We start from the raw sequence: 16,496 nt of genomic DNA, 5'->3' as shown, positions 1-16,496 counted from the left end.
CCCCACGTGAGGGCATCATCCATCCATCATCCATCGTCCATACATCCATCCTCCATCCTCCATCCATCCATCCATCCGCCATCCATCCATCATCCATCCACCCATCCATCCATCATCCATCATCCATCCTCCATCCATCATCCTCCATCCATCCATCCTCCATCGATTCATCATCCATCCATCCATCCATCCATCCATCATCCATCCATCCTCCATCCATCATCCTCCATCCATCCATCCTCCATCCATTCATCATCCATCCATCATCCATCCATCATCCATCCATCATCCTCCATCCATCCATCCTCCATCCATTCATCAGCCATCCATCCTCCATCCATTCATCATCCATCCATCCATCCATCCATCCATCCATCATCCATCATCCATCCTCCGTCCATCCATCATCCATCCATCATCCATCATCCATCCTCCATCCATCATCCATCCATCATCCTCCATCCATCCATCCTCCATCCATCATCCTCCATCCATCCATCCTCCATCCATTCATCATCCATCCGTCATCCATCATCCATCCTCCGTCCATCCATCATCCATCCATCCTCCATCCATCATCCATCATCCATCCTCCATCCATCATCCTCCATCCATCCATCCATCCATCATCCATCCATCCATCCATCCATCCATCCATCATCCATCCATCCATAATGCATCCATCATCCATCCATCCTCCATCCATCATCCATCCATCCATCCATCCATCCATCCATCCATCATCCATCCATCCATAATGCATCCATCATCCATCCATCATCCATCCATCCATCCATCCTCCATCTATCCATCCATCCATCCATCCATCATCCATCCATCCATCCACCATCCATCATCCATCCATCCTTCATCCATCCATCCATCCTCCATCCATCCATCCATCCATCCATCCATCCATCCTCCATCCATCATCCATCCTCCATCCATCCATCATCCATCCATCCATCCTCCATCCATCATCCATCTATTCATCATCCATCCTCCATCCATCATCCATCCATCCATCCATCATCCATCCATCCATAATCCATCCATCATCCATCCTCCATCCATCATCCACCCTCCATCCATCCATCATCCATCAGCCATCCATCCATAATCCATCCATCCATCCTCCATCCATCCATCCATCCATCCATCATCCATCCTCTATCATTCATCATCCATCCATCCATCCATCCATCCATCCATCCTCCATCCATCATCCATCCATCCATCCATCCATCCATCCATCCATCCATCATCCATCCTCCATCCATCCATCCATCCATCCTCCATCCATCCATCCTCCATCTATTCATCATCCATCCTCCATCATCCATCCATCCATCCACCATCCATCATCCATCCTCCATCCATCATCCATCCATCCTCCATCCATCCATCCATCCATCCATCATCCATCCATCATCCATCCATCCATCCATCCATCATCCATCCATCCATCATCCATCCATCCATCCATCCATCCTCCATCTATCCATCCATCCATCCATCCATCATCCATCCATCATCCATCCGCCATCCTCCATCCATCATCCATCCTCCATCCATCCATCCTCCATCATCCATCCTCCATCCATCCATCAATCCATCCTCCATCCATCCATCCATCCATCCATCATCCATCCATCCATCATCCATCCATCCTCCATCCATCATCCATCCTCCATCCATCCATCCATCCTCCATCCATCATCCATCCATCATCCATCCATCCATCATCCATCATCCATCCATCCATCCATCCATCCATCCTCCATCCATCCATCATCCATCCACCCATCCATCATTCATCATCCATCCTCCATCCATCATCCATCCACCATCCATCCATCATCCTCCATCCATCCATCCTCCATCGATTCATCATCCATCGATCCATCCATCCATCATCAATCCATCCTCCATCCATCCATCCTCCATCCATTCATCATCCATCCATCATCCATCAATCCATCATCCTCCATCCATCATCCATCCATCATCCTCCATCCATCATCCATCCATCCTCCATCCATTCATCATCCATCCATCCATCCATCATCCTCCATCCATCCATCCTCCATCCATTCATCATCCATCCATCCATCCTCCATCCATTCATCAGCCATCCATCCTCCATCCATTCATCATCCATCCATCCATCCATCCATCCATCCTCCGTCCATCCATCATCCATCATCCATCCTCCATCCATCCATCCTCCATCTATCATCCTCCATCCATCCATCCTCCATCCATTCATCATCCATCCGTCATCCATCCTCCGTCCATCCATCATCCATCCATCCTCCATCCATCATCCATCAATCATCCTCCATCCATCCATCCATCATCCATCATCCATCCATCCATAATGCATCCATCATCCATCATCCATCCATCATCCATCCTCCATCTATCCATCCATCCATCCATCCATCATCCATCCATCCATCCACCATCCATCATCCATCCATCCTTCATCCATCATCCATCCTCCATCCATCATCCATCCATCCTCCATCCATCATCCATCATCCATCCTCCATCCATCATCCATCCATCATCCATCCATCCTCCATCTATTCATCATCCATCCTCCATCCATCATCCATCCATCCATCCATCCATAATCCATCCATCATCCATCCTCCATCCATCATCCATCCTCCATCCATCCATGATCCATCCATCCATCCATCCATAATCCATCCATCATCCATCCATCCATCCTCCATCCATCCATCCATCATCCATCCTCTATCATCCATCCTCCATCCATCCATCCATCCATCCTCCATCCATCATCCATCCATCCATCCATCATCCATCCTCCATCCATCCATCCATCCTCCATCCATCCATCCTCCATCTATTCATCATCCATCCTCCATCATCCATCCTCCATCCATCATCCATCCATCCATCCATCCATCATCCATCCATCCATCCATAATCCATCCATCATCCATCCATCCATCCATCCATCCATCCATCCTTCCAGCCATCCATCCATCCATCCATCCATCCATCCATCCATCATCCATCCATCCATCATCCATCCATCCATAATGCATCCATCATCCATCATCCATCCATCATCCATCCATCCATCCATCCATCCTCCATCTATCCATCCATCCATCCATCCATCATCCATCCACCATCCATCATCCATCCATCCTTCATCCATCATCCATCCTCCATCCATCCATCATCCATCCATCCATCCTCCATCCATCATCCATCATCCATCCATCCATAATCCATCCATCATCAATCCTCCATCCATCATCCACCCTCCATCCATCCATCATCCATCAGCCATCCATCCATAATCCATCCATCCATCCTCCATCCATCCATCCATCATCCATCCTCTATCATCCATCATCCATCCATCCATCCATCCTCCATCCATCCATCCATCCATCCATCCTCCATCCATCCATCCATCCATCCATCCATCCTCCATCCATCCATCCTCCATCTATTCATCATCCATCCTCCATCATCCATCCATCCATCCACCATCCATCATCCATCCTCCATCCATCATCCATCCATCCTCCATCCATCCATCATCCATCCATCCATCCATCATCCATCCATCCATCCATCCATCATCCATCCATCCATCCATCCATCCATCCTCCATCTATCCATCCATCCATCCATCCATCATCCATCCATCATCCATCCGCCATCCATCATCCATCCTCCATCCATCCATCCTCCATCATCCATCCTCCATCCATCCATCAATCCATCCTCCATCCATCCATCCATCCATCATCCATCCATCATCCATCGTCCATCCATCCATCCATCCTCCATCTATCCATCCTCCATCCATCCATCATCCATCCATCCATCCATCATCCATCAATCCATCTTCTTCCGCTTATCCGGAGTCGGGTCGCGGGAGCACCTGCCTAAGCAGGGAAACCCAGACTTCCCTCTCCCCGGCCACATTCACCAGCTCATCCGGAGGGATCCCGAGGCGTTCCCAGGCCAGCCGAGAGATGTAGTCCGTCCAGCGTGTCCTGGGTCTCCCCCTCTTTCCGGTGGGACGTTCCCAGAACATCTCACCAGGGAGGCGTCCAGGAGGCATCCTGACCAGATACCCGAGCCACCTCATCTGGCTCCCCTTGATGTGGAGGAGCAGCGACTCTACTCTGAGCCCCACCCGGATCACCGAGCTTCCATTATCCATCCATCATCCTCCATCCATCCATCATCTATCATAAAAACTCATTTATTTTTAACAGTTTTTATTTGGAAAAGCCTGTTAGTGTTACAGAAACTGAGGAACGAAACCAGATCCGATCTATCAAGTAAAGGTTGTGGAAAACATCTGGATCGTCCGAGGGTCCATTCGCTGTATGTACAGGTGCTCGTCGTAAAATGAGAATATCATGAAAAAGTTTATTTATTTCAGTAATTCTATTCAAAAGGTGAAACTTGTATAATGTCGACATTCATTCCTCACAGACTGACATATTTCAAATGTTTACTTCTTTTTATTTTGATTATTATAACTGACAACTAATGAAAACCCCAAAATCAATATCTCAGAAAATTAGAATATTACTTACAAAACAAGGATTTCTAGAAATGTTGGCCAACTGAAAAGACATGTAAAGTATGAACATGTAAAGTATGACATGTAAAGTATAAACATGTAAAGTATGAACATGTAAAGTATGAACATGTAAAGTATGACATGTAAAGTATAAACATGTAAAGTATGACATGTAAAGTATAAACATGTAAAGTATGAACATGTAACGTATGAACATGTAAAGTATAAACATGTAAAGTATGACATGTAAAGTATGACATGTAAAGTATGACATGTAAAGTATAAACATGTAAAGTATGACATGTAAAGTATGACATGTACAGCACTCAGTACTTAGTCGGGGCTCCTTTAGCCTGAATTCCTGCAGCATGCGGCGTGGCATGGAGTCCATCAGTCTGTGGCTCAGGTGTTATGAGCCCAGGTTGCTCTGATAGTGGCCTTCATCTCTTCTGTATCATTGGGTCTGGCGTATCTCATCTTCCTCTTCACAATAGCCCATAGATGTTCTACGGGGTTCAGGTCAGGCCCGTTTGCTGGCCAGTTAAGAACAGGGACACCATGGTCCTTAAACCAGGTCCTGGTAGCTTTGGCACTGTGTGCAGGTGAAAAGTCCTGCTGGAAAATTAAATCCGTTTCTCCATAAAGTTGGTCAGAGGCAGGAAGCAGGAAGGGCTCTAAAACCTCCTGGTAGATGCTGCGTTGACTGTGGACCTAAGAAAACACAGTGGACCAACACCAGCAGATGACATGACGCCCAAACCATCACTGACTGAAAACTTTACACTCCACCTCAACAACGTGGACTCTCTCCTCTCTTCCTCCAGACTCTGGGACCTTGATTTCCAAAGGACGTCAACATTTCCTTCATCAGAGAACATAACTGTGGACACTCAGCAGCAGTCCAGTCCTTTTTGTCTTTAGCCCAGGTGAGACGCTTCTGTCTCTTGTTCCAGAGTGGCTTGACACCAGGAAAGCGACCTCTGAAACCACGTCTTCATACGTCTATGCTGCTGGTTCCTGAAGCTCTGACTCCAGCTGCAGTCCACTCTTTGTGAATCTCCCCCACATTTTAAAATGGGTTTTGTTCCACAACCCTCTCCAGGATGCGGTTATCCCTACTGTACACTTTTTTCTACACATCTTTTCCTTCCCTTCATCCCTCTATTAATGTTCATGGACACATAGCTCTGTGAACATCCAGCCTCTTTAACATCGACCTTCGTGTCTTCCCTCCTTGTGTAAGGTGTCAATGGCTGTCTGTCAGGTCAGCAGTCTTCTCCATGATTGTGTAGCCAACAGAACTAGACTGAGACAATTTAAAGGCCTTTGCAGGTGTTTTGAGTTAATTAGCTGAAGGGACCAGGTGTCTTCAATATTGAACATTTCCACAATATTCTAATTTTCTGAGATACTCAGTTTGGGGTTTTCATTAGTTGTCAGTTATAATCATCAAAATGAAAAGAAATAAACATTTTCATGATATTCTAATTTCATGACAAGCTGGACCGACAGGAGTCTGAATTTGACATTCAGCATAAATGAGCCTCAAATGAAATGTTGGAGATAAAACTACCACTGGTTCCAGCTCAGTCTTTAGAATCTGTGAAGGTTCTGGTGGCAGGTCGTACCGGGTGTCTGTCGGGTCTAAAAGGACACTTTGGATCAAATAAATAAGTTACAATAAAAAAGGCAGATTGGTTTGACAGACTACAGCTCCCAGGATGCACTGCTGCAGCTGGAAAAGCAGGAGGAACGCTCACCAAAGATCAAGGGTAATGGAAGAACCTGTTCTGTTCCAGTGGAACGTTGTAAATAAAGTTTAAGTGGAAACGTTGACACTGTCTGGTGTGTTGGTCATATGTCAAAAATGTTCAGAATGTCAAATTAAAAAATGATCACATAATTAGGTATTGATCAGATGAACTGATAAGCTAACGCTGATAAAACAAAACGATCGGATAAAAGTCGGATTTTATCCGAACTAAAGCTAACAAGCTGTGAAGCTAACCGATGCTAACACATGCTAACGTAACGCGTCCATTAGAACCGATCCACAGCGGATCAATAATTTTGACAGGTGAGCTGATCCAGCAGGTGTGATGTCACACAGGTGAGGAAAGTGTTTCTGAGCATGCTGGTGGGGGGGGGCCAGCATCAGAACTCCACCTTACAGGCGGGGAAGGTCTCTTCCTGCATGGCGACGGTGCTATTGCTGCCTAGCACGGTGACCGCCAGTTGTGTCTGGCGCTCGTGGGTTTCCTGGTACCAATCGTGCATCACCAAGGAATCAAACGTTGGGATGAGGGTTACCTGAGGGTGAGCCGAGAAAACGGACCAATCAGAGAGCGCCTCAGAGGACGCGGGGCAAAGATTGAGCTGGGTTTACCCACCTGGACATCCGGCCAGCTGCTCTTTCCCTCCAGCAGAGCATCCAGAATGCTCCTCATCTTCGTCTCCTTGACGCCATCGTCTCCGCTGATGACGTAATACGAAGAGCGCAGTCGTCTGAACAAGTTCAGGTCAATGGTGGAGGAGGCGGAGCCTGAAGGCAGGTAAGCCAGGTCCACGTACACTGAAAAACCATCAGAACCAGTGGAACCAACATAACCAGAAGCCCTGGAACCTAAATGTGGGAAAAACATACAAAAAACTGGAGTCAGTCAGACCGGTTTCAACGAAGTCAAACTGGAGTCAGACTGGTTTCAACAAAGTCAAACTGGAGTCAGACTGGTTTCAACAAAGTCAAACTGAAGTCAGACTGGTTTCAACAAAGTCAAACTGGAGTCAGACTGGTTTCAACAAAGTCAAACTGAAGTCAGACTGGTTTCAACAAAGTCAAACTGGAGTCAGACTGGTTTCAACAAAGTCAAACTGGAGTCAGACTGGTTTCAATTAAGGCTGGGCTTACACCAGAAGACTTTTAAAAGATTTGCACAAGACTCTGAAAGACTAGCAGCTCACATCTAAAGACCAGTGTTTAGAGTCTTAAGTCTCAGACTGAGATTTGACAAAGACTAAATCTATAGGGTCACAAATTACAAGACTGCAACTAGATTCTTTTAGCATTTGTTGTGACATGTTGGACAGTTGATATGGAACAGGGCTGATCTGCACACAGTAAAGCAAGCAAGGGGAGAGTTTCCCTCCAGGAGGGAATTACACACCATCATTATTAAGTGTGGCTTTACATCTCCACCAGGTGTTACACCGACTCATCAACATCTGGAGGAATGAACGAGTTTTTATTCTCTTATTTGTTAGATCATTATACTGTAACACATAAATGATCCACAGCAGACATTTACTTCTAATAACCACCCGCTCCTCTTTCTGGACGCTCCACCGACGACGTTTCATCACCGCTTCTTGTTCCTCTTTCCCCCCCCCCCCCCCGTCCTTTTTTGTCGGTGGTCTGAATGTCGGGATTCCTGTTTCTGCTTTTGTCAGAGCTCATCTATTGGTTGTTGATCGTGTTTCGTCACTGCGATAATATCGAACATGTTAGAAATTCTCGCAGACTGGAGAAAGATTGACGTTAAACAGCCAGATTACCAGCTCACACCTAACAACCGAGATGACGGGAGCGCTGTGACTCCAGCAAAACTCCTAAGATTTCCTAAAGACTTCCGTTTTTAGTCTGCAACCGTGAAAATCGTTTGGTGTGAGCCCAGCATAAGTCAAACTGGAGTCAGACTGGTTTTAATGTGGTCAGTGTCAGACCTGAAGGACTGTTTTCTGTGTCTAGTTCTTTTAACCCAGGCTACCTGAGGATGATGGTTTTGCAATTCCACTTCTGGATCCACCAGCAGACCCTCGAGATGAAGATTTACCGTCGAGGCCAGAGGTGGTCTTCGTTGAACTGGTGCAGTTCCCGGTCTTGTATTTCCCGCTCTGGGCGGAGCTACTTCCAGATGCGGTCCTCTGCAGTGGCTTCTTCCTGGCACCTAAAGTCTTTAGGCTCTTGTCGGCCTCCGGGTCCATCATACAGGCTCCGGGGCGGGTTGGCAGGGGGGGCAGGTCTTTGACCGGTGCCGGGGGCGGGTCGTCAGAAGATAGCTGGGCTGCCCTGTGGGAGAGGTTCTGACCGGGATGATTGTGTGGCTGAAAGAGGCTGCTGGAGTCTTCATCAGATTCGATGTCCGCAGTGATGGATGGACAGTGCTCCGACCCAGGAGGGATGTCGGAGTCTGTGGCGGTGGGGAGAGAGTCACTAACGGATGTAGGCGGTGTCTCCTGACTGTGGGTGGAGCCACTGCTGCTCTGATCCCCCGAGTGGTTGTTGTTATCCAACACGTCAGCTGAGTGTCCAATACAGAGACCAGTACCAGGGCTTGGGCTCTGCTGGTGGCTCTCTGGAGTTCTGGGATGCTGGAACTCACAGGGAGAGACCAGGCAAAGGTCAACATCATGCGGGACCTCTGAGATGAGCTCAGACATCACGTGGACATGGTCCTCTGATCCGTTTCGTCCGTTCTGGGACATCCTGCCAGCCTGGACCGGGCTGGTGCTGCAGTCCGAGTCGCTGACATGTCCATTGGAGTAGACTTTGGGTGTCAGAAGTTGATCCGAAGAAACGGAGAATGAATCTTCAACCTCTGTGGAGTGAGGCGAGCCGACCTCCGCTGGTATGGACGTCACAGTGGAGGACGTGTCCAGGATCAGAACAGGACTTAGGGTCAGAAGGCTGGACTGTTTGTCGTGAGAGGACATAGAGTTTTCCAGAACTTCCCTTGGGGAACTCAGCTCCGAAGTCCTGCAAGAACCTTCCTGGTTGTAATCCTCAAAGCCCAAACTGGATCCTGTTGGCCCGAAACTGCTGTCTTGCATGTCCTCACTGGGGGACGGATGGAATGGGGTGTGTCCAGCACTGTTAGGAGCAGAATCTACTGGGGAGACTGGATCTAGAGTCTTCTCCGCTGGGCCCACATTGGTTCCGGTACTTGTGGGTTCCTCCTGGAATGCCCTCGGACGGAGGTCAAAGTTGACACCTCTCTGTGTTTTGGTGGCCAACGAGGGGACGAGGTCCCGGTCCGATCCCACCGAGCGGAACTTCTCTGGACTCTCTACAGCTGAGATCTGGTTCCCATTGTCTGGTTTCTCAGAATTTCCTACCGTAGTTTTGGGGTTCTGACTAGCATTCCCGTTCTGATCTTCCAGTTCCGGTGTCATGACCTCTGGCGATGACGTCTTGGATTGATTCAGTTCTTTTGGACCCGTCTTACCTTTGGTCCCTTTCAGAGAGTCTTTCTTTGGAAATGTCCCATCCTTCTTGACATGCCCACTTCTCCCAGAACTTTTCCTGAGTTCAGAGCTTGCCGTTGACACTGTGCTCGTCTTCTTCACCTCCCTCAGAGCTGGTTTTGAAGGTTTCTTCTCTTCCAGTTTCACATCCTTCTTTCCCTCTTTTTGGTCTTTCTTTGGCTTCATACTTAAAGTTTCTTTCTTCTTCTTCTCTCCAATGTCTTCCCTCTTTATGGAGGACTTCTCCTCATTCTTCTCTTCTTTTGTTACGTCTTTTTTTGGATTCAGTTTTTCAGATTTTGATTTTGCGTCTGCCTCTTTAACTTTGGGCTTGTCTTCAGCATCCTTTCTTTCTTTGGCCATGGGCTCAGCGGCCGCCTTCACCTTCGTCTTCATGTCCGTTTTTTTGACGTCTCCTTGTCCAGATTTGTCTCTCGGAAAGACACCGACAGCTCGGAGGTCTTTGGAGTGGGACTTGAGGCTTTCCTGACTCTCGGCACGTTTTGGTTGCTTTTCGGATTTGGATTTTTCAAGGTCTTTCGGGGACATGGACGGGTGTTTGAGGAAATCCAGATGTTTGAGTTTGTCAAGTCCATCCAGGATTTTGGTCTGTGGTGTACAACCTGGGAAGAGGACTCGGATGATCTTCTCCTGAGGACTAGAGGGATGCCACACCAGCAGAGCACAGATAGAGACGAGGCACGGCAGTGGAATATCGGAGGCTTTAACGTTTGGACTGCTGTTCGGCCAAACCTGCATCAAAGCTTCCAGTTCTTTAGAACCGCGGACCGGGTTCAGGGTGTACAGCTCCAGGCGGCCCACTCCCATCTTTTGGAATAAGATCACCGGTTCTATACTGGGTCCAGTAGGCCGGCTAAGAGGTTCTGGTTTGATCCCCAGGTGCTCCAAATGCTGCAGAGAGAGAGCTGCCTGGTCGCAGCTCCGTAGTTGGCTCGGATCTGGCTTGATAGACTTCAGTCTGTCAGGAATGTTGAGGAAAACCACTCCGATTTCAGGGGAGACAAGATTCTTTATCCAATCCTCCTCAGTGTGAGACCCGGCGATGTCCGGGTTTTGCTCGGCCACCTTCCTCAGCAGCAGGCTGTTCAGGCCTGGCAGGTTGTCCACACCGATGTGGGTCAGCAGCACTGAGTCGATTCTGTCCAGGTGTCGAACCAGTTTCCAGAAGCAGGAGCGTGGATCAGAGCCGCCATTCACCAGGATGTTAAAACCGTTGACAGCGAAGAAGGCAGAGTCCCCCCTCCCCCCGGGGAAGATGTAGCAGCACGGCCGGGACAGTTTCAGGAAGCCCACGGTACCGGGCGGCTCCAGGAGCCCGAAGGGAGACTCCGGGTCCAGAGACTCAGACAGGTACTCAGTGAACTCCTGCAGACCCTCCATCTCAGGGAGGACAGGGGGTGGGTTGATCTGGACCGACATCAACTCCTGCAGGTTCTGGTTCTGAAGCACAGAGTCCTTCCAGAGACCCAAGTCTGGACAGCTGACAGTGAGGCAGGCCTTCGATGACGGGTCTGCAGAACTCAGCAGCTCCCTGACCTGTTGAAACAGAACAGTTTCTAAGGTCGGTACAGACCCAAAACCACGATTCTGACCCAACTCAAAATACCTAAAACCTCAACCCCAGTTTACATCAATCCAAAAACTCGGTTCTGACTCTCTGCTGGTTCTTACCTTGTCCTCAGAGAAGACCTGCAGGAAGTCCTTCAGGGAGAAGCTGCCCTGCTGCAGGATGATGTCCCCGCTGTCCTCCACGCACTGACCCGCCAGAACCAGCAGCTTGTGTGCAGACGGGCTGCAGACCAGCCGGCGGACCTGGAACAGAAAGCGGAGAACCGTCCTCACCCTCAGACTCGGCAGACTGACTGAGCGGCTGCAGGCAGCTCGGAGAGTCACATGGAGCACATGACCCGAGCCCGGTGGAGGATCGCGATTAGTTCTGCTGATGTTAGTCACTCTGTTCTCTGGAAAGCAGGACGGTCCTGGTCCCACCCAGATCCTGATGTATGACGGGAAGCCATCAGCTTCTGGTTCTGATCTGAACTCACCTCTGAGCAGATGAAGTCCTGGGATGGATTCAGAACCACCTGAGTGTCCAGAACGTCTCCACGATGCTGCAGAGTTCGCTGACCTGCAGGAACAAAGAAAAGATGAAAAAGAGTTCTTCCAGAAGTCCAAATGTCCACATGTCCTGTCCTCAGCTGATGATATGAGTGAAAGGTAGTGACGTGATTAAAACAAGCTGAGAACACGTCTCTGTGGGTCTCTGTGAACATCGGTGAGGTCTGCAGGCTGTTCAGCAGAGTCTCAGCTGACTTCCATCAGACAACCGGCCGTCTGTGAGTCTGGCAGCAACAAACAAACAAACAAACAAACAAACTCTGTCTGCACTGACTCACTGTGTGAAAAACTAACCTCACACAAAAACTAACACGTCCCCACAAAACAGCTGCTGTCCAATCAGCTTTCAGTCCTGAGTCACACGGTTCTGAGGGCATCTCGGGATTTGTGCCTGCGGAGGTTCTTACCTGGGACGTCCTCTGACAGGAAGGCCGAATGTCTGGACACAAAGAGCTTGAGCTGTTGATCCAGAACATCCACATTCAGATCCACCGACCAACACCGCAGACCTGCAACACAAAGCAGGAACGTCCCCTTTCCAGATGTTCTGCTACCAATATAATTTTCATTGGAATAATCAGATTACTGTCAGAGTAATTAGAGTATTATCAGAAAATAATTTGATTATTATGAGAGGAACAATAATAATAATAACTGGTTCAATTTTTTTCAAGGTACCCAAAGCGTTTTACATTGTATCCATTACTCATTCAGTCCTCACTCATTCTTGGTGATGCTAAGCTACATGCTAAGCTACATGCTAAGCTACATGCTATGCTAAGCTACATGCTAAGCTACATGCTATGCTAAGCTACATGCTAAGCTACATGCTATGCTAAGCTACATGCTAAGCTACATGCTATGCTAAGCTACATGCTAAGCTACATGTGTAGCTGTAGCTGCTCTGGGGCAGCCTGACGGAAACGTGGCAGCCAATCCGGCCTCTCTGACCATCACCGAACATGCATCCACATTCATACACCAGCCCAGCCGACAATGAGGCAAGAAGGGTGAAGTGTCTTGCCCAAGGACACAACAACAGATGACTCGGGGGAGTGGGAATTGAACCACCAAGTTTCCAATTATTGGACGACCCGCTCTATTACCTGAACCACTGCCGTCCCAGATTACTACCTGGTTATTCAGAGGAATAACCAGACTATTATCAGAATAATAATCATTTTATCATCAGAGGAATAATCGGATTATGTATTATTTTTATAACCAGGTGCAACAGACGGTTAATTCTGGTCCAGTTTATATTCTGATCCTTTATTCTGTATGAAAACTGTGTGCAACAGGGCTGCAACGATTAGTCAACGTCGACAATAGCCAACAATAAAAATAGTTGACAACAAATTTACTGTTGTTGGGGAGGGAGGACCTACAGAGTGAGACATCGTCTTCTTTTCCTATCTCTGCTGAGAGTTGCACATGCGCAATAAAGTCCACCAGCGGAAAATATGGCGGCGGACCAGGAAACAAAACGGCAGCAGAGGACGTCAAAAGTCTGAAATGACTTCACATTAAACTTACAAAATAAAATAAATACATGAGGTTTGTAAAGCGGACCTTTCGATCAGAAGTACGGCTGCAACGCTCGAACTTAAAGAGGAGGAACGTCGGACTTACAGAACAACCTCATGCAAGATTTCAAAGCTGGAAGTAAAACAAGATCATTTAATAATCATGAGATACAAAATCTGATTGGTCGATTAGTCGTTTTAATAGTCGGTGACTAATCGACCATCACATTAGTCGTTAGCTGCAGCCACAGTATGCAGCAGTTGGAAAGATGGCCGACAAACCTGAACGCCACAGTTGGAAAGATGGACACAACAGTCACACTGATGAAGAGGAGGAAGATGAAGATGAAGGTGACCAGACTACGTTTAAAAACGATCCAGTTTTCATTCTCTGTTTTCAGAGTGACACCTTCCTCCATGTTTCCTCCCGTCTGTCAGACGACTCGTTTCCTCTGCAAACAGGAAGTTCGTGTTGTTTAGTAACACAACTTCCTCTTTGTGTGAGCAACAGGCCTGAACTCTCTCTCTCTCTCACACACACACACACACACACCTGTCTGTTACTGTGCGCACGCGTGCATGCTTCTAAAACTGCCTTCGTTCAGACTGTCGGATAAATCTTCTTTCTGCGCTCTGATCGACGTGGATCCACGTCCAGATAATTAGTCAGGTTCTGTTCTGGTTCTAGATCCGCCTGTTCATAACATCCTGTCTCAGAATTAGTCTGGAAAACTGGTCCACATGAAGACCAGGCTGCAGGTTTAGTGGGCGTTCCTGGATGTTCTAAAACGCGAAGGGGAGGCAGAAACTCCAGTTATCGGTCCCGTCTCTGTAGAACCAGCTCCCAGTCTGACTCCAGGAAGCAGACACCCTCTCTACCTTCAGGTCTCTAAACTTTCCTTAATCCAGGAAGTAGAATTCTGTTAATCAATGAGAAAATGTAGTGGCAGGTGATCAGCTGACGTCCGATGTCATTAACAACTATGGATCTAAATGAAGTCATCATTCATCTACCTAGTTCTGAATCTTTGTTTGACCCAATTTCACCGGAAGTTCATGAAACCCGTTGCACTGTTGAGTAAACCTGACCGGAAGTCAAATTTGCTCCAGTTTCAGATTAAATGTTAAAGAGAAAGACCCGCAGATTCACGCCGAACCAGAATCCGAAACAACACAGGAACAGCGGGCCCAGTTAGTGAGGTCGGAACGGAGCCGGTTCTGGGTGAGAATATCAGAACCTCAACTACTTTTCTTCTACTTTTATTATGAAGGACGCTCGGACTTCCCTCCCCGAAGTTCAGCTGCGACTCGATTCTTCTGAACCCACTCACCGGAATCTATGTATCGCAGAAGTCGCTCCAGCAGACCGGCGGGCCGCAGCGGTCCCACAACCACCAGCACCGAGTAATCCGCTACTGCAGGCCGTGAAGAACCCAGACCGCCGCCCCGCTCCGCCGCCATCATGGCATGGACTGTCCACTGATTACGTCATTACGTACGTCCCCGTCCCGTGGACGCCAGAGGCGGGAAATTCTTTTTAACTAGCGCCACAGACAGCCAATCAGAAATTGTAGTTGAGTATTCGTCCAATCAGAGGAGTGAGAGACGTTCAGGTTCTCCTTAGAAAACGTAGTATTAACAGCTGACAACTTTAGAGCTGAAAAAGCCCTCATGATGTCGAAATTTTAAAACTAATATGTGTAAAATTCGATGTTCAGTATGAAACAAATGTAAAAAACTAAATTACATGTTAATCGATAAGAGTTCAAAATTTTTGGTCGGTTATAACAGGAACTCTGTAAAGAAATATAAAAGAAAAATAAAAAGAAGCTCATTTACCTCTCAGGAACCATGGTAACAGGTAATGAGTGATACCTACTAAGACGAAACACAGACGTTAAAAATGTTTTCCACGAAAACTTAATCATTCCATGAAACGTGTTCGTTTGGATTATCGCTGGTATTTCTTACCGTTGTGGGAGCACGTGAACGCCTCGTGCCTCCGTGTCTCCAACATGGCAGCCCCGTTGCCCGGCAGGTGCGCCTTCTTTGTGGAGAAGAAGAACCGTTTCTGCAAAATGATCGTTGGAAAAGGGAAACGCTTCTGCGGAGAGCACGCGACGATGGTGAGTTCAAGGTCTCACAGAAACACGCGTCCTGAATCCAGCAGGGACCATTCGCCCTATCAGGGACTAACAGAACCCTCACCTCATGGCTCAGAACTGATCGGATCACGTCCCTTCCTGTTTTCAGGAGAGCAGCAGCACCAGGATCGTCTGTCCCCTGGACCCCAAACAGTGAGTCATCTCTGATCAGGTTATTGATCAGCTGACTGTGAGGTCCGATCAGAAGCTGATATCCCGGTTATTGATCCATCTCTGGATCAATAATTACGATCTGAATGTGTTTCAGCACCGTGGCTGAGGACCGATTGGATCAACACCTGAAGAAGTGTAACTCCAGAGAGAAACCCAAACCCGTGAGCCAGAACCAGAATTTCCTGCTTTCATGTTACCATGACGATCAAGTTTTAATTGATTTCTGAAACCAGACAGAACTTGATCTGGTCCTGAACTTTTCCTGATCTGATCCGGAACCAGTCTTGATCCGGTCCTGAACTGGCCCAGTACCAGTCCTGAACCGTTACCGATTCGATCTAATACTGGTCCGGATCCAGTCCTAAACTGGTCCTGATCCGGTCCATCAGCTGCTGTGTTTTGGTTCTGATCCGGTTTTAGGTTTATTATGCAGAGAACATCAACGCAGGAGATGATGAAGATGAGCCAAAACCACAGGTAAATGATGAAAATGTGATGATGGTGGTAATGATGATGGTGATGATGAAGGTGTACCTGTGTGCAGGTGAGTCTGTCTGAGGTCAGCAGGTTGGAGTTGGAGTCTCTGGTGGACAAACTAAAGACGGCCACTGAAGGTGAGACAGACTCTTCTCATCGTCCTTTCTCACACACCCAAATAAACACCACAACCAGCCAGGATCA

General features: G+C 47.8%; 2 protein-coding genes across 3 annotated transcripts in view; one reads left to right on the top strand and one right to left on the bottom strand.

Moving 5' to 3' along the window:
- Positions 1-4,931: 4,931 nt before the first annotated feature.
- lrrc39 (leucine rich repeat containing 39) overlaps positions 4,932-16,496 on the bottom strand; it is a 21,091-nt gene continuing 9,526 nt past the window's right edge. For both annotated transcript variants that reach the window (XM_042006045.1, XM_042006044.1), the window contains 6 exons: positions 12,379-12,480; positions 11,899-11,981; positions 11,525-11,665; positions 8,356-11,389; positions 6,982-7,214; positions 4,932-6,901 (listed from right to left, as the gene is read on the bottom strand). In XM_042006045.1, coding sequence (XP_041861979.1) covers positions 6,746-6,901; positions 6,982-7,214; positions 8,356-11,389; positions 11,525-11,665; positions 11,899-11,981; positions 12,379-12,480 — 3,749 coding nt within the window. In that variant the 3' untranslated portion in view covers positions 4,932-6,745. The remainder of the gene's footprint in view (positions 6,902-6,981; positions 7,215-8,355; positions 11,390-11,524; positions 11,666-11,898; positions 11,982-12,378; positions 12,481-16,496) is intronic.
- Positions 14,018-16,496, top strand: part of trmt13 (tRNA methyltransferase 13 homolog) — a 22,307-nt gene continuing 19,828 nt past the window's right edge. Inside the window, exons 1-5 of the mRNA XM_042006078.1 lie at positions 14,018-15,623; positions 15,751-15,794; positions 15,910-15,976; positions 16,236-16,292; positions 16,360-16,429. Of these exons, the coding sequence (XP_041862012.1) occupies positions 15,429-15,623; positions 15,751-15,794; positions 15,910-15,976; positions 16,236-16,292; positions 16,360-16,429 (433 nt within the window). The 5' untranslated portion in view covers positions 14,018-15,428. The remainder of the gene's footprint in view (positions 15,624-15,750; positions 15,795-15,909; positions 15,977-16,235; positions 16,293-16,359; positions 16,430-16,496) is intronic.

Source organism: Melanotaenia boesemani, chromosome 14 (genome assembly GCF_017639745.1).
Source record: "Melanotaenia boesemani isolate fMelBoe1 chromosome 14, fMelBoe1.pri, whole genome shotgun sequence".
Classification (NCBI taxonomy): Eukaryota; Metazoa; Chordata; class Actinopteri; order Atheriniformes; family Melanotaeniidae; genus Melanotaenia; species Melanotaenia boesemani.
This window is presented reverse-complemented; position numbering and strand designations above follow the sequence as displayed.